Genomic DNA, 18,459 nt, shown 5'->3' on the forward strand with positions numbered 1-18,459 from the left:
ATGTTACACAGCGTGAAAAAGCAGTGATGGGTCACAGACAGTAACTGGAGATACTATTCAAGAGGTTCCTGAGGGGAGACAGATGTCACTTGCAATTATGGCGAGCCCCCCTTAGCAGATTCTTGGACATCATGTAGTGGTTATCAGAACATCACATTTCCTTCCCTAAACCTGCATCTTTTCCTCTTGCAAACCTCATGGGAAAAAGCTTAGTGTGCCCTGTTTGCCTTGCTTTGGCACCCCAGTTTCCTCTGAGCACAACCATTGCCAGCACTGTCTGTGAAATAGCTTGAGGGCCAACGCATCAGGGGCTATAAATCTATTGTTAATTCAACAGTGGTGGCACTGGGCCTTCTCTGTTTCCTTTTGTTTGACTTTTTGCCTTGCCAAGCAAAATCTTTTGCAGGCTGCAGCATATTTGGCCAAATGCCATAAATAAGTAACTCCACAGATGACTGATATTCAAATACCACTTACTGGCAATGCTTTGGCAGCGCTTCGATTGTGCATGGCATGAGTAATTGCAGTGGTATAAATATTTGCTTTAGGTGATTGAGACATGATGCTGTTACAGCTATGCCATCTCTTATTTTCCAGTGCTTTTCAGAGAATGGTCAAAATGCTTCTGTTTCAGGGGAATCCATGCCCTGCACTCACCTGGCTTTCTGCCCTGCTGCTTTTCTGAGCAAGAGCCATGAGACTTCTGGTGCAAGGAGGGGTTGCTCTGGGGACTGCTTCCTTCCTAAACAGAGGGAGCAGAAGCACCTTTGACTGGTTCAGAGCTGCTGTGCTGGCCTGCACCCTCAGGCAGCTTTGGCTTTCCCAAGCGTGCTAGAGGGCAGCCAGAACAACTTGCACTGCAATGGGGACTTAATGCCTGTGGGAGTTTGAAGAACCAGTCAGACCTTTTAGGTCTCTTTCTCCATTTCTCCATGCATGGAAAGAGGCTGGCGTAGCTCACAGGAGCATTGGCTCTGCAGTAAAAGCCAGTGCTGAGTGCCTCTGGACATGCAAGTTCCTTGCTAGCCTGAGGGATTTGCAGAGTGAGGGTTACTCTAAGCCAGGAGGCATGCGTGGTGTGGGGAAAGCCAAGGTCTCACCCAGCCAGCATGCTCAGACCCATCCATGCAGGTTTCCTTGGCAGTGTCAGTGGAAACGAGGCAGAGGAATTAGCTTTCAAACCCAGTGTACTAAAAGCCAGGTCACATTTTCTACTGCCTTCAGGTGGTTGTAGCCAGTGCATATCCTTGTGTTCATGAGCAGGTTGTGAAGAAACCTGAGGCAGCTGAAGGGGACAGAGGAAGAAGCTAGATATTAGCAAGATTTGGGCTTAGATCAATGCTGAGCTTACCATCTTCCTTCCTTGGGGTTTTCCCCTCCTCCAGCTTTTTACTTTTGTTGTTGTTCTACTCTGTGCAGCTCCATGGTCTCATCTTACCTTAACAGGGCTACTTTTTCCTTAATGCAGGGCAGGAGAGTTTGACTGCAGCACTGACGTGCGCCTCCAACGCTAACCCTGAGCTCTTCTCCCCGGGTCACTGCTCTTGAGCACGATGGGCAGCAATTCCCACCCATGGTCAGTGATGGAGAACTGCCAGAGTATTTCAAAATATACTGCCAGAGGCCATGGGCAGACTGCTTTTTTAGGTTATTCTGCTTTCTCTCTCCCCTATGGAGCTGGGTTTCTTGCATTCTGACTCAGCATCTTTTGCCTCTGCTCTCCTTCCAGGTTGCCTATTATTCAAGGAGGAACTTTTGCATTCCTGACCCCCACCCTGGCCATGCTGTCTCTCCCCAAGTGGAAATGCCCTTCTTGGACACAGAATGCCACCCTGGTGAATGCCTCTTCACCAGAGTTCATTGAAGTCTGGCAGACGCGGATGCGAGAAGTACATTACATTTTCAGTGTCGCCTACTCTGTATCAGGGCTGTTTGCTTTCAGAAAAGTGCCTGACCATGTCAGGGCCATCAATTCTGGAGATCCCTCTATCCCCAGTACACATTGGCCCTTCACCCAGTTGCAGCTTCCTAAGCATCTATTCCCTAGCAAAAAAGCAGGTGCTTCACTGCTGCTAAACAGAGGGACGTACAGGCCTCAGATGATTGATTTATGATGCCTGCAAAGTCTTCAGTGATCCAGCCAGATCCATTCTCCATGAAGCATGGTTAGCCTTGAGGAAGGAAAGAAGGCAAGATGCTTCCAAGGAAGGGACCCTGTCTAAGCACAGAAAATAGTAAAAAGAAATACAGAACTTACTGTAAGGGGCAGAAAGGAAATGCAGAACTTACTTGTCCTGGGTTCAGCAGTAGCAGTCATGTTTCTCCTCCTTGGTAGCTGGTGCAGTGCAGTGTTTTGACTTTTGGCTCGGGAACAGAGCTGATAGAGATGTTTTGGTTTGGCCAAGGACTTTGTGAGCCTCATGCTCTGCCAGGGAGGAGGGGAAGCCAGGAGGAAGCAGAGACAGGACACCTGACCCAAACTGACCAAAGAGGTATTCCATACCACAGCACGTCATGCCCAGGATGTAACTGGGAGTTAGCCGGAAGGGCTGGGAGACTGCAGGGTTGGAGAAGGTATCGGTCGGAGCTTGGTCGGGCTTGGGGGGCGAGTTATCGGTCAGTGGGTGGTGAGGTGTTGTATTCTCTTCCCTTGTTATTTCCTTTATCATTATTATCATTGGTGGTAGCAGTAGTGATTTGTGTTATACCTTAGTTACTAAACTGTTCTTATCTCAACCCGTGGGAGTTGCATTCTTTTGATTCTCCTCTCTGTCCCTCCGAGAGCAGGGGGAGGGCAAGAAAGGGGGGGAAGTGAGCGAACGAATTACCTGACTGGGTTTAAACCACGACAAATAAATATTAAGTAAATATTAAGGAGAAGTGTATCCTTAGGTAGTCAAAAGAGATAAGGAAAGGTCAGGGATCTCACTGCCTCGTTCTACGTCTGTTGCCTTATGAGCCTAAGTGGCTAAATTTGCTTCTGTTGATCCATTCACTGGGTGCTTTGCAAAGCTCTTGGGAAGCATTCATAGCTCCAAAGGGCCTTTACCCCAGCCCCTGTGTTCCTCTTCAGCTTGAAGGCAGGGGAGGAAAGTGCTCAGCACCACGAAGAACCCAGCCTGGTTTTATCACCGAATCTGTGAAGGCAGGGAGCAGCCTCACCCCTGCGTCCCCTGCATGGAGCTGATATGTACAAGCAGCATTTCTGGATGTAATTGCTAGCTACTTAGCAGTGACTGTCAAACATGGGAAAGTTCAGGGTGATGAATGTGTCCCCCGAGGGAAACTGATACTCAGAACAAAACAGAGGCTGTAAAGATCCACCTGTCCTACCAGTGTGCTGAAGTGCCAGAAGCCCTTCCCAGATGGTAGATGAGTGGAGATCATGGCCCTGCTCCTGTTTTCAGAGCAAGAGCTTTTCCCTTGTGTTTTGGGGGAACAGGGAGAAACAGTGTAGGGAAGCTGATGCTTGCTTGCTTGGCCCAGGAGGACAGAGAGAAGGGGGTCCCTGGAACAAAATGAGTCCTGGAGAGGACTAAATCCATCAGCTGAGAAGGAGTTGGTGTGCTGGTACTTTGGGGGTCCTTTCCCACACATGATGCTCAGCCAGGCTTTGCTGTAGTCAGTGGGAGGCCTCTGAGCCTGGCTCTCACACTGGATTTGTGTGAGGCAGCTGGAGCTCCTTTCAACCTCTGCTCTCTCCCTCCCTCCCTTTTCTTCCAGTTGCAAGGAGCTATCATTGTAGCTTCTTGCTTCCAAATCTTCGTTGGATTTTCTGGCCTGATTGGATTCCTGATGAAGTTCATCGGCCCCCTGACAATCGCGCCCACCATCACCTTGGTTGCACTTCCTCTCTTTGACTCGGCTGGTGACGAGGCTGGGCAGCACTGGGGCATAGCGTTCATGTAAGTCTGACTTCCCCATGCAAAAGCTGAGCGCACACAAACCACTTACCTCTAATACGAAACCAAATGTCACAGTCTGTAGCAGGGTTCCTCTGGGTTCAAGGATTATTCACTGAGCACTAACATACAGTGGCCTTGTGCAAGGCGGCACGGTGGGAAAGCAGTGGAAACTAGCAGGAAGTTAGAGCCCTCGGCAACAAAGCAAACCCCAAAAATGAGTTAAAAAATCTGGTTTTTTGTGAGAATCCAAAGTTTCTTCATAGGTCAGTAGAGAAACAAGGCTTTCCAGGGGGCAGTCTCTGTCACGGTTGTTTGCGCACACTGTTTCACACCCCATTATTTAAGTTAAAAATGCATTCCTAAAATGACAAAGCTGAGCACCCAGAGTTAGGTATTCCTCGAGTTAAAATAGCTTTTTGCATTGGTTTCGCATGTCGAGGAGGAATTGTTTTCTCCACAGGGTGCTCTGGAAATGTCTACCCATGTGACTTTGTGGCAGCAAGTGCTCTCTCAAGGGTATTTGTGTGCGTGCCCTTGGGCATCAGTGTACAAGTGTGCTTGGTGGCAGAATTCCCATGGTATTTCAGGAATTAATTTAAGAACTAGAAATCCCACTGCATGGTTCCCCTGCAGATTTGGTACCTTCAGATCCCTAATGCAGATTTGGTACCTTCAGATCCCTAATGCAGACTTCAGCTTGGGATAACATGCAGCAGGAGTAGGTTGTTACCCTCCCTATGGCCTCCCATCAGTTTGTTAGCACTTTCAGACCTGCCTTTGGAGACTCAAAGTCCAGGCTTGACTGCAGCCCCACAAGGCAGCTTGCTGGTCTGGGGACCTGCTCCAGTCCACTTCCCTCTCCTTCTTTTCTCCCTAAACTTGCCCTCCCAGACCCCAAAACCACCACCCTTCTCCACCCCCAGTTCCTCAATTAACTGCTGTCTTCCACCAGCACCCTGTACAATCCCAAACCCTGCCTCCAACCCAACCCTGCCCCTCCAGCCTGTGTCCCTGCTCTCAACCTAGGTCACCCTTTCTCTCTGGTTCATTTCTGTCCCATCTTCTACCTGTGCCAGTCCTAGTCCTGACTTTCCTGACTCAGGTGCCTTAGCGCCAACTTGATCATTACGCTCTGAGCCATCTCTGTGCCCTGTTTTGCTGCTTTCTCCATGCTCCATGGGTGTCATTAGGGAAAGAGGAAGGGCGATAATGGAGAAAGTAGAAGACATGAGCCATGTGGTCCCAGCACTGCTGTTCAGCCCCACCCCATCCCAAAGCCCCCGTGATGGGTGATACCCACTGTTGCCTCAAGAAACTGATGTAGAGTGTGCTCACTTGCTCTCTGTGATGGTGCATAAACAGTTCGTTGCTGGGCAGGGCCTGGACGTATTCAGAAGGCTCAGAATCTTTAGGGGCTGCAAATGCTAATGCCCGAGATGTCTCTGCTGACTGCCTGGGACCTGGGATGAGTGATCATTGTTACAGACTGAGCATACCTGAACACATTTTTGTTCAAATAGAGCCCAAAGAGCAAGTTCTACTAAATCTCAATTTTCTGCTCCAGCTCATAAGCAGACCCTGCTACTGCTAAAGGCAAAATGACCTTCTCAATGCAGGCTATGTACTATGTCCGTTTCCTGAGGATCCCTCTTTCAAAAAAGGTTTGGGATATATTTTTTCCAGAAACATTTAGCCTAAGGCTGATGTTTTCCATGGAAATTTTCATCCTGAATGGGTAAAGTTAGGTAGAATGCAAAGCAGCTGAAAATAGTGTTTGTTAATGGAATGTGCCAGGCAACTTGAATGATAAGCAGTGACACCTACCCAACATAGACGAGAGCTCTGCTCTGCAGTGATTCATAAGGCTGTGAGCACCTTTGTCACTGCAAATGTACAAAATGTGCACTGACGCAGTCTGTCTGGGCTCTGTAGCTTTAGAAACCATGAATGGAAACCAGTTCCTCCTCAGACTTCCTGCCTCCAGTCATTCAGTTGTGATTGACAGATAACCTTTGGCTGTATGTTGTGGTGTGTCGTCTCTGCAGAGAGGTGAGGTTAGTGTTTCCTTTGCACTGCTGGTATTCTGCCTGCACATAAATATTGGACCTATAGCTCATCACTTTTTCACACATGGAAAGGTACCAGTTTTTCCTGCACTGTCAGTGCACTTCAGCTGATGCAGTTGACTTCTCACCAAATCCTACCTGGATTAACTCATTCAATGTATACAATTTAGAGTTGTTATAAAAAAAGGAACAGCCCTTCAGAGGCCTGGTTAACATAGGAGGAAAATGTCCAAGGTCTTTTACCAATTCAGCGGTCAAAGTGAGGTACCCAAGTCCCTGCCCCCTCACTGCATGTGGCAGCCTCCAGCTTCATCTAGTTGCCCTTTCTGAGGGGCAGACACTTGGGGGCAGACAGGGCTTGCTATGAGAGACCCAGCTGTGCTGCTGCTCGCAGGAGATGTGTCCTACACAAGAGATGGGAGAGGAGCTGCGCCTCATGGTTGATTCCACCAGAATGAGCCCCAGGTACTGCTATGGGCACACATGAGAACCCCTGACTTGGGCAGACCAGAGGGCCATGCTCTCCCCTTCTTGCCTGGCTGGGAGGGTTCTGTGGGTGCCATGTGCAGCCCCACAGCCCTACCATGTTTTTTTTTCTTTGAAAACAGGAACTTGCACAGCAAAATCGGATCCTCTTTCTTTTACTCCATGCAGCTCAAGTCTTCTTGACTGGATAGCAGTATAGGTAAACCTGAAATCAGGAAACCAATACATCCTGCATTTCCACCACATCTGGATTGCACAGAAGGTCAGGGAAAGTTTCCTACAAAACCTGCCTGGACCTTGCACGTCTCTCAGGGCCTTCTTTTACTGAAGCGGCATCCTTAAATTTCCTGCAACTGTCTCATACTCATTGATGCACTAAGCGGGGGGGGGTGGGGGGGGTGGTGGTGTCAGTCTTGAAACAAAGTGTGGGGGGGAAATACTTGCAAATGCAGAGGAGCTTGTTCCACCTCAGGCTTGCTGAAGTGGGGAGCCACTCTCTAGTGCTGAGAGCCTGGTTTTCTTTGGTCCTCTGGAAGCCTGTTTCCTCGGGTAACAGGTCTTCAGTTATTGTGGGGACAGGTGGGCACCCACTTCGTTAATGATCTGGTTTACCCTCCTTCTAGGACTATTTCTTTCATAGTTCTGTTCTCTCAGTACCTGAAAGACGTCCCTGTGCCACTGCCATCTTACCAGGGAGGCATGAAGTGCCACCTCTCCCCAGTCTACCTCTTCCAGATCTTCCCGGTACGTAGGGGTTCCCAGGGATGTGGCAGCAGGCCTCACCTGCTCCAAGCTGCCTTGGCTCTTTCCACTCACATCCAGCCAAACTGGTGCTTCCCAGCCCACCCTATGCAGTGAGGGGGCAGAGGGGAAGAAGGTCCCCATGGCCCTCACCATCGGGAGGGAGGGAAGAAGGGAGGATCACTAGGACCCACTGCCATCCCTCTGCTTCCATTCCATGTGCAGGGGAAAGGATTGGGTGGGGAGGCACCTTTTCCACCTCGAGCATGCTAGAGATGCGGCCATACCCTAACCAGACCCCACTGCTGCGTGTGATGGGCAGGTGCTGATGGGGCTGTCCCTGAGCTGGCTGCTTTGCTACGTGCTGACGGTGACCGACGTCCTCCCTGCAGACCCCACTGCCTATGGCCACCTGGCCCGGACGGACATTCGTGGGGATGTTTTATCCCAGGCTCCCTGGTTTCGGCTGCCTTACCCAGGTACCACTGTTCCGCCTTTCCTCATCCTGCCACGCTGTTCCCTGCTCCGGCTTTCACCTCCGCTTATGGCTAGCAGGGGGAGAGTAAATGCCAAAAAGCAGGCAAACACCCACAAGCATCCCTGCTGTTCTCCCCTAATCCCCTGCAATAGATTTCAGGACAAACCAACCTGAACCGAGCTCTTTACTTGCAGGCCAGTGGGGAATGCCAACAGTCAGCCTGGCTGGAATATTTGGCATCTTAGCTGGGGTGATTTCCTCCATGCTGGAGTCTGTGGGAGATTACTATGCCTGTGCTCGCCTGGCCGGGGCCCCGCCGCCACCAAAGCACGCCATCAGCCGTGGCATCGGGGTAGAAGGCATCGGCTGCCTCCTGGCTGGTGCCTGGGGGACGGGGAACGGCACCACCTCATACAGCGAGAACGTGGGGGCCCTGGGCATCACCAAGGTGAGCCTCACCACAGCGGGGTGGCTCCTGGAGGTTTACCCCAGGAGTGTCTGTACAAAGGGGTGGTGCACATGGGTATGTGCTGGACCTGGGGTGTGATCTTACCCCACCTTCTGCAAGGCATGCTGGAGGATGTGCCTTGGCACATTGGTGACCAGCTCAGCAGCACTGTGAAGCACCTAACAGAGGTGGCCAGTCCTGCTTTTTCTCTGCTTGTTGTCTGTGCCTGGGATGAGTGCACACTGCTGTTATTCATGGCACATGGCTTAGCTGAGACTAAGAGAGCTTGTGCTAACCTGAAAATGAGAGAAAAGGAAAGGGGATGGGAAGGGAAAAGGGAAGCTTTATTAAAACTTCAAATTTCTGTTTTTATAACACAAGGATGGCAATCATGTGAAAGGTAGACTATTTCTTTGGGATTGTAAAATGTGATGGCAAAGGGTTATGTTTTTACCTTTCCATAAAGTTTTGTGAATCCCTTGAATACCTTACTGCTTTTATAAGGGAAAGAAATTTCAAGAGATAAGCTTGACAATCAGATCATAGATTTTCACTAAGCTTTGCAGCCAGGGGATGGGTACATCCAGCAGCCAACTGGAGACCATTTTTAAACCATTGTCAAATAAACAATGTCATGTCAGCAGAGCTGTGAGTCAGTAAATAAATGCAGAATTTGATTTATGGCTCCCACTCTGTAACATTGCTGATTTCACTGGATTTTATAAACCTCACTCACAATAACCATTTTTCAGCGTGAAATGTTAGTGTTTGACCAAGATGGCTGCTTCCAGCAAAAAGGGCCGTCTGGATGTCTGCTTGGAGTCCAGTTTAGCCTGTCATCACATACATCTTGTCCCTGTGAAATCTGAGGATACTGACAATATACCTGAGCCCATTCTTTCTTTCATAAGGGACTGTAGTGATAGGCCAAGGGGTGTAACAGGTTTAAACTTAAACAGTGGAAGTTCAGGTTAGATATAAGGAAGAAGTTCTTCCCTGTGAGGGTGGTGAGGCACTGGAACAGGCTGCCTAACAAAGTAGTGAATGCTCCATCCCTGGCAGTGTTCAAGGCCAGGTTGGACAGAGCCTTGGGTGACATGGTCGAGGGTGAGGTGTCCCTGCTCATGGCAGGGGGGTTGGAACTAGATGAGCTTTAAGGTCCTTTCCAGCCAAAACCATTCTGATTCTGTGATTCTGTAACATATAGTTTGCTGCATACATTGTGCATATGGGATGTAGCACAGTGCAGAAGTGCCCAGAATCATAATTACCAGATCATAGGACATGTTCTCCCATGTACTTCAAGTCCTCCAGGTGGACATGCCATCCTTGCTGATTTAGGAGAGATGTTTCCCTTAGATCCCACTTCTGTTCACTGTGTTCACACAGTGCTGTGTGCAGTGGGTAAACAGAGCAGAAAATAGTCTCGTTTCAGTCAACCCTAAATCAGTGTAAAGACTCTGGCTGGAATTGGTGGGGGTGCTGAGACCATAATGCAAATTTTATTTAAAAAACACAGGAAACACATTTTTCCATAACAAATGGAAACATAAGGGCCTTGTTTCCCCTGTTTAACGGAGGTGTCCAGCTCCAACTGAAAAATCTTTGGAGGTTTCAGATATCCACAGGATCTGTCAGATAAGGCAAGGAGAAGCTGCTGGAAGCTGCCAAGATGCAGCAACTTAAATGGCACCAAGCACCTATATTTAAGCTGCTTGATCAAGCCCAGCATGCCAGTAAAAAGAGGATTTCCCAGAAAAAGAGGATTTTAAGGAGAGGTAAAGACCTCACAGTCACCATGTAGATAGCAGGGAACTCTGCAGTTTCTTCAGTCTTAAGAAAGAGAAATTATTTTCATGTTTTCCTGACATAATTGAAACAAACTCTAAGCTAGAGGCTTTAGCAGCATATGCTCACACTTGTGGTATCAGTGGATTACGTAATTTGCCTTCAAGGCCAATTCCATATACTGGGTAATTTGACATTTTGGCAAATTAAGAATCTGAAGCTTCATTCTAATCTTGGAACAAATAGATCTGTTGGCTTATATTAAATTACAGTTTTGATGGTAATGGTGTACCAAGGTTTTAAGCCAAGGAATATAGAAAGCCCACCTGAAGGCAGTGAATGATTTTATTTTGAAGCTCCCTACCAAATCTTTTTCATTTATCTTTCACAATCGAGTAATACTTAAAACATTTTAAAAGGACATGTTTAAGAAATACTTAAAAAGAAACAGAATTAGTTACTAAGAATGTTTTTTGTTTAAAGCATTCACAAAAAGCCCTGCCTGTAAATATGACGTTCTTCAGGTATTTAAAGGGAGGGATTAAAATATTTAATTGAATTATAAAATGTTTGCAGAGGATTACAGAGTTCCCTGCCTAAGACACAAATGTTGTAAATCTTAGCGTGATTCTTTAAGCTGTCCAAGTTTTGGTGTGGCAAGGCATATCTCAACTTGAAAGTCTCATAGACTGCTGCTTTTCTTTTTAGTTTCCATAGTATGTAAATGTCTCTTTCATCCCTTTGTTTGGCAGATGATACTTTTTTTTTTTCCCTATTTGCATGCTCTAACAGATCTGAATGAAAGGCATGGCTTGGTGCTTCATGCAGTCTTTGTTGTAGTGCCCAACCCAGAAAAGGCCACCCTGGCTCTTTCTAGGGGGAAAAAATGAGGGTAAAAATGGTTTTACTGAAGCAATGGGTGAGGAGAGATAGGGACAGACCAAGATACTTCCCCGTTTCTGATTAGCCATTTGTTGACCATGGAATGGATATATCAGATCCCACAGTTTGGTACTGGAGCAGCCAGCCAGCTCTGGTCTCCCAAATCTTGGTCTACGAGGATCGGTGTGGGACACCTCATTGAAAACCATTTTTAGGTAGCAACCCAAATACTGGTGGAAGGATTATCCAGTGGATTGACTGAGTGGTTGCAGCGCTGTGGGTATGCCAAGACATTTCTAGGCTTCAGTGAGAGCAAAGCTGTGTGTGGGGATTAGTGTGCTTTTAATGTAATAATACTCTTTTTGTTTAAGAGCAAACCGTTAAAGTCATGACAACAGTAGGAACGAGGATAAAACCATGTAAATAGGTGTGGATCCATGACTGCTCTCAGAGTGCCTTTCATGATGCACATTTAATAGTGCACAAATACAGATGCTTCCCACGCAGTGTGAAAATCCCAGGTCACCGGTGGCTGCATCTGAACCTGTGATTAAATGTGCCACTGAGTGCTTCATCAAGAGGTGTAACCCCTGCCCGGCAGGCTGGAGCTGGAGCCTGCCATCCCTCACCTCTCTGTGCCGGTCAGCGTGTGACTGTCTTTGCCTCTTCCTCTTGCCCCAGGTAGGGAGTCGAATGGTGATCATTGCCGGTGCCTGCACCATGCTCCTCAGCGGTATCTCCGGGAAAGTCGGGGCAATGCTTGCCAGCATACCCACCCCCGTGATCGGAGGCATGTTCCTTGTGATGTTTGGAGTTATCACGGCAGTGGGGATTTCCAATTTGCAGGTAATGGCTGTGCAAGTGCCACTGCTTCCCTAGGGAAGGGGACTTCTGTTTCAAGTCAGGTTATTACCACGCTGAGTCAGATGCAAACATTTGCATTGGCAGTTCCTTGGGAGAAGATGAGGGGATGTTCCCAGAAGGGCTAAATCACAGAGGGTTCCCTGGTCAGATCAGGGTTTGCTGGCACTGACAGGAGCAGGATCACCAACACCCCAGCAGCAACAGGGCTGCTGCCCGTGTCCGCTCCTGCAGGCAGTGTTTACATCCAAGCATGTCTCATGAACATGACAGTAATCCATAGGCTTGGGTAATTCCAAATGTAATGTATACAATTTCTCTATGCAGTACACTGATATGAACTCCTCAAGAAACATCTTTATCTTTGGATTTTCTGTATTTGCTGGCCTCACAGTTCCCAACTGGGCAAACAAAAATAGCATGCTGCTGGAAACAGGTAAGAAGCAACATCAGAAGCATTTCCTGTAGCATAAAACTGAAGCAAAGGCTGATCCATAGAAATCTTATAAAATGCACTTTTTCCTGATAACCCCCTGAAAAATGCTTTGACTGTTGCCTGTTTCTTTCTGGGAGTGCTGCTCTTGTCCTTTGCTCTGATGCACAGCTCTGGTGCAGAAATCTCTGGTCTCGATCAGTGACTGCACCTCACCAGATTCCTGTTGTGCTAAGAACTGCAGAGTGCTTCCCTGGGACACATTCCCAGGATGGAGCAAGAGAATACTCCAGGGCTGAATTTTGATCAGCATCTTAATGAATGAGGCTTCCTTATGGGCTCATACACAATTTCACTTTGTATTTCCAAAATGCCCAAATTCTATCAAGATCACTTTATTGACATTTCCAGTGCTCCAACACTTACCCCTTCATCGTGTCTTGTGTGACTAATGTGTTCATCATAAAGGCTGCAGTGTCCTCTGTTAAGGTATATCTGGCATGCTCGGTGGGCTGTTGAAAGAGTTGGGCTCACAAATCACTCACTGTGTAGGTGGTCTAACAGTGCCACTGGGCTCTGCTCATGTCTGTTAGCCCTCACAGAGAAACATTACACCTGGTTAATTCGTGGTGAAATCACATGCTAAATATACCTGTGTTTTAATGGGAACTGAAGCTTGTGCTTTTGTAGGAAACTGCTTGGTGTTATGTTGTGGAGGTGCAGAGTGAGTTTGGAGCAGAAGGCAGCTTTTTCTGGGCCAGTGGTGTGGTCTACACTGTTAGTAGGCTCTTAATATGTTCATGAGTTACCTCCTGCCCACTGGCAGCTGGGTCAGTGGATAATTACACAGAAGAAAACTGTAGGTTTGGAACTGGCAGTGAGATCAATCTCTCTTGCATTGCCAAATCTTAAGTTCTGCTTTGGGATTTGCAAGTCTTGTCTAAACAAGCATGCAGCTTGCAGCCTCTTGGCACTGGGTATGTTGCCGGTCAAACATGCGTCTCTACACCAAAGCTTTGTTTTTTTGCTAGGAATCATCCAGCTGGACCAGGTGATCCAGGTGCTTCTCACCACTGGCATGTTTGTAGGTGGACTCCTGGGGTTTATCCTTGACAACACCATTCCAGGTAGGATTTGCTGAAATGAGCTAAGCTACTAGTTTGTGCCTGCCCTAAGGTTTGTTTCCTAGCGTATTTTTGTCTTCATGACTACTGCTCTATGGGCAGGAGTTGTGCTATCAGCCATGAAACACCATGTGACTGAACTCTCCCAGAGAGGGGTGAGAAACAGCAGACATCACTGACATGGTATCCGGATGGAAAACAGCAGATTATAAAAAAACTAACTCATTTTTTCGGGAACAACCTAGTCTGAGAGAAAGATTTATTTGGGAAAAATGTCTTTTAGGGAAAATACCAGCCTAGGGCCATTTTGCTGGTTGAAAGGAGAGAGAAAGGCAACCAGAAGAAGTGGAAAGCCCAAACGTGTGCCTCCTTATGTTTGCTGCTAAAACTGAGGCTTGAACTGGGGCTACAGCAGTGGAAAGCAGTAGGAAAGTCTGGTGACCAAAGATAGGATGTAGCACCTGCAGCTAGTCCACACAGCCAGGAAAGAGCCTTTGATTTTCATTGAGCCTGAGGAGGGATGGCTTAAGAACAGGAGAGGAAGCCGTCTTTTCTGCTACAGAAAAAGAGCAGGAAGGATACTCCGTGTTAACCAACTGCTTCTACTGTCTCAGGCTCCTTGGAAAGTGAATCTCCTTCTGTCTCATTACTTTTCTTGTAGCTCTTGATCTTCAGCTCCTCCAGGCAGGATTTACAGATGTGCTCACTCCCTTTACCCAAGAGGGACTCGGCTGTTGCAACAGCTACAGGCACTTGCAATTCCTTGGCTGGGGTAAACACCTATGACAGACTACTAATTGCCAGCTAAACCTTATTCCTCTATTCTGCAGTATCTGGGCAGTTACCATTCAGCTTTGCTTTCCTAGCACTGTATGAATCCCCCTTTGAACAGTTCTTGGATCTCAGGTGGCTTGTGAAAACCTGTCTAGGTATACCTGATTCCCAGGGCAAGCAATGGAGAAGACTGCTTAAGACTGAAAGCCATTGAAGGAAGATGGGTATTGTCTAGAAGCTGGTTAGTGAGTTTTGTAAAGAGATTTGGAGCTAGAAGGGTATAAGTGCAAGGGACCTGTATGTCGTGCTGCGTCTGCCGGGCTTTCGGAAGTGGGTGTGAGGCACTCAAGGTAGTCCTGTGCTCAAACACCTGCTGTTTTAAACACAGTATTCTCGGTTTTGCTGTTGCAGGAACACAGGAGGAGCGAGGGCTCCTGGCATGGAAGCACAGCCACAGGGGAGAGGCAGACATCTCTCAGCTCATTTCCAAGGTGTATGATCTTCCATTTGGCATAGGCACCAAATACTGTGCTGTCTCTTGGTTTCGGTATCTCCCTGCTTGCCCCAAAGGGCTATCCGGTGGCAAGAGAATGGATGAACTGAAAGCTGCCAAACAGGAAAGCAGTGTTAGAGCAAGCTCAGAAAGAGACTCTGAGATAGGTGCTGATACAAGGATATAAGCACCTTCCTATCTCGGAAGCTGAGGTCTGAAAAGGATGTCTGCAGCCCACAACATTTGAACATGAGCTGGCAGCTGTCAGAGGCTAGACCAGGAGAATGATAATGCCTTTCTCTTCCCAGCTCTGCCCCCTGCACCTCGAGGGGGTAATTTTTCTCCTCTCTGCTCCTGCCTGCCCACCTCTAGGAAGAACATATTCCTTCTTCAGGGAACACCAAAGGCCAAGAAATGCTTGGAAAAGATGTTCAATTTCCTTCCTTGCACCAAACCTTGGGGACCCCAAGGAGCAGCTGTTTAGCTGAAGCAGAGCTGTTCCTGTCCTCTGTCCTGGCTGCCCAAGGAACCACAGAAGATATCCCTGATGCGGGCCCTGTACCACTCTCAGGCATCCCTAGGGCTGAGGCTAATCCCCACCACCTTAAAAGATCTGTAAGGGCAATGCCCACCTCTCAGCTTGTGTTTCACACTCATCCTGGCCAGGGGGAAGGAGTGGGCACCTTTAGGTCATGATTGTTCTCATTCCATATTCCCATAATTTAAAGTCAGTCAAATGAATGTGGTTGCAAGAGAGGCGTCTAAGGTTAATGGGCTTGACTGTCTTCTGAACGTGCCTCTCCTATCTTAGACTGCAGAGGGAATCTAGAGACCTTCTGTTCTTGACCTAACAAAAACCCAGCTTCACTGCAATGAATCCCTGAGCAGTCTCAGGGAAGCCAGCTTCCCCAGAGCACCAAACCCTACAAAGATGAAGGCGACAATTCTTCTGCTCACAGTGAGATGCATCCCTGTTACTGCTATGTCCTGTGTCCCCTCCACTGTACTTGTTTGGTCTGGTGATTCTGCAGTTACAACCACTTCTCTGGAAAACAGTTTGCAGATTCTTATTCCTGTCCACTGTCAGCAGAAACAGCCTTAACCTATATGGCCATGTCCAATGCAGTTGCATGCAGTGCTGGCTGCTGGTGGTGTGTAATAACATTGTTGTAGTATGAGCTTGTGTTTCCAGTACTGAGATTTATAACTTAGTTGGGTTTTTATTGAAAATAAATGAAATGTACAGTGTAATGGTATTTCTCAGGGTGATCACCATAGTGAGTGGCTGATAGCATTCTAAGAATCAGTGTATAAGGACCTTTGGAGGTCATCTGGGCCAGCCCCTGCCCAGAGCTGGTCCTGTTAGACCAGGTTGCAGAGGACTGTGTCCAGTTGAGTTACAGGTGGAGAGCCACAGCCTCTCAGGGGCAGCCTGTTCCAGTGTCTGACCACCCCTGTGGTGAAAAGCATTTTGCCTCATGTCTACCTGGAATTTCTAATGCTTCACCTTGAGTCTGTTGTTTCTTGTCCTATGACTGTTCTTCTCTGAGGAAAGTCTGACCCCATCTTCTCTGTACCCCCCACTCGACAGCTGAAGGCCATGATATGATGTCCACTTTGCCCTCTTGGGTCAAGACTGAACAAAACCTGGGTAGTTTAATTGTAAAGTTTTAGTTCCTTATGCTTATTACAGTCCTGTTCTTCAGTCCCATCCTGCAGCTGTAGCAGCATGTGGCTTATTTTACCAGTAAGGGATATATTGTCTTTTTTTTTCCTTTGGGAGTGAATGAAGTCTGAATAGATCAACTGTATGAGCACTGGGATCCAAAAGGAGGAAAGATTGTGGTACAAATAGTTTGCTGTTATGGGCAGATTGCAGTGCCTCTGTTGAAGATTGTGGTTGTTATGCCTTTGGGAGAAAAAATAATTTGCACAAGTATAATCTGATCCCTCCCCATCATCAGAGATTTTACAGAGATGACTAGTCCCAGGCATCTCAACTCTGGCATCTGCATCTTCCACAACCTAGATTACATCTCTAGGCTTATTTAGAGCCAGCCTGTTCTCCCAGAGATCTAGCAAAGAAACCCATGGTGTTACTCATCATCGCTCACAAATTTACTTGTGCTGCAGCACGTGTGAAAGCAAGTTGTTACTCTACCTCAGCCTGTTCCCGTGTCCTGTACTGAACCTGCCAGGCTGCTGCTGGCCAGACCTGCCACACACTGGAGGAGTAGTTTTGACTGGAACAGAATCCACAGCTAATGACAAAGGTACACAAGCCACACCAGCAGGGCCAAAACCTGCTGTACTCTATAGCCTTCAGGTGCTCCATCTGCCAAGTGAGACCTTTTCCTTCAGTGCTGCAGTTGGGATCCCCACATGGAAAAAGCGAGGTGGGAAGCACAGATGGGGAACCCTTGGTAATTACTGGCTCTGTGTCAGCTCTGTGGAGGCTGCAGCCATATCTTTTTACTTTTCCTCATTAAGACATGTTAGGATTCTGGCAAGTGCCAGAGGTTTGTATTTGCTTTAGCTCTGTTCAAAAAAACCCAAACTATTGCCCCAGGTTTTCCTGCAAATGTAAGTCTTCATTTGGCTTCTAGTTCCCCACGCCAAGGGTGGAGAACATTGTCTGTGTGTCTCCATCTTATATTTGGCTTGCAAGCTCCCTAGAGTAGAGCTGGGTGCAACTTCACAGCTCCTGCGATGAGAAACCCCAATTCCCAATGGAGGGGGTTACCCTAGCACATCCTACACCCCAAGAGGTACAGACAGCTCTGTGTGGGTGGGTGGGTATGCATGCTGGTCTGGGACAGCCATATCTGCTGTTGTTAAGGCTTAGAAGGCAGTTTTTCAGAAGCTGTTTATGTCCCTATTTCAAGCTCAGGCTTCTAAATGTCCTTTAAAATCCTCCCTTTGGTGTGTTTGTTGTAAATATATAAAATATCCTTTTATTTGCCTTAGGAGGACATTTTCAAATGTTAAAATGAAGTAGGCAGTGGTTAGGCTGCAGGGCCACCACTCCTCCCAGCTGCATGTGGCCACTTGAGGTTTGGAAACAGCTTTGGCTTTGCACTGCAACGACACAGCTTCTGTTTGTTTGCTACTTAATGAAAATAAATGAAAACCAGGGTATCCTCAAGTGTGAAAGTGAACACCTGAGTGCTGTTCTGGATTGCTTTGAGAACAGCCAGCTACCTGTTGACTGTACTACCCTTTGGGCTACTGTTGAATCCTAAGTGCAGCAAGACTTCCCGATTCCAGCCAGGAGTGGGGTCACCCTGCTTGCAGCTGTGCAGAGTCAGACAGCCAACTGGGGAGCCGCAGCACATGCTCCCGCTATTCTGGCTGAGGAGACCTGGTGATGGGTATTTGCTCATACCAAGGTGCACTGGCTCTAGAACAGCTATCAGAGGCTCGTTTTCACAGCTTTCTCATAAAAAGATGGGACCTGGGCAGTAGGACTGCCCTGTGTTGTGAATGCCCCATCCCTGGCAGTGGTCAAGACCAGGCTGGGTGGGACTTTCAGCAATCTGGTCTAGTGGAAGGTGTCCCTGCCTGTGGCAGAGAGGTTAGAAATAGATGATCCTTAAGGTCCCTTCCAATTTTAACCATTCTATGTTGTGCTCAGTGTGCTGTAAAGTGAGGGGCTGCTGTGCTGCACTCAGCAATAACATGCTAAGGAATTAAGGCTGCTTCCCTGCCAAGGCAGAGCAGCCCTCCTGCACACCAGGGCAGAACAGCTATTGTCTGTGTAGTGTTGGCTCTGCAGGAGAGGACGTACAGGCCTGCACTCTTGTAAACTACAGAGGGACCAAAGTAGTAAGTTCTTCATCTTCTCCTTAATGTTGGAACATCTTCACAAAGCCTGCTACCTTTTGGAGGAGTTATTATTTTCACATTACCTGAATACACCTGTTGTTTCGCATTACTGTTCAGGCCAGCCTTAGCCTAAAATTCTGCTAGTGAAACATGTG

General features: G+C 47.7%; 1 protein-coding gene across 2 annotated transcripts in view; it reads left to right on the forward strand.

Annotated features, from left to right (window-relative positions):
• The window catches only part of LOC130608063 (solute carrier family 23 member 1-like), a 66,392-nt gene extending 50,738 nt beyond the window's left edge, over positions 1-15,654 (forward strand). For both annotated transcript variants that reach the window (XM_057425685.1, XM_057425675.1), the window contains 9 exons: positions 1,730-1,889; positions 3,724-3,905; positions 7,081-7,201; positions 7,521-7,677; positions 7,871-8,124; positions 11,476-11,640; positions 11,983-12,091; positions 13,120-13,215; positions 14,398-15,654. In XM_057425685.1, the coding sequence (XP_057281668.1) occupies positions 1,730-1,889; positions 3,724-3,905; positions 7,081-7,201; positions 7,521-7,677; positions 7,871-8,124; positions 11,476-11,640; positions 11,983-12,091; positions 13,120-13,215; positions 14,398-14,666 (1,513 nt within the window). In that variant the 3' untranslated portion in view covers positions 14,667-15,654. The remainder of the gene's footprint in view (positions 1-1,729; positions 1,890-3,723; positions 3,906-7,080; positions 7,202-7,520; positions 7,678-7,870; positions 8,125-11,475; positions 11,641-11,982; positions 12,092-13,119; positions 13,216-14,397) is intronic.
• Positions 15,655-18,459: the final 2,805 nt, after the last annotated feature.

The sequence above is a fragment of the Pezoporus wallicus genome, unplaced genomic scaffold (assembly GCF_028554395.1).
Source record: "Pezoporus wallicus isolate ANWC-B61680 ecotype Strahan unplaced genomic scaffold, APGP_CSIRO_Pwel_v1 scaffold_3294, whole genome shotgun sequence".
NCBI lineage: Eukaryota > Metazoa > Chordata > Aves > Psittaciformes > Psittacidae > Pezoporus > Pezoporus wallicus.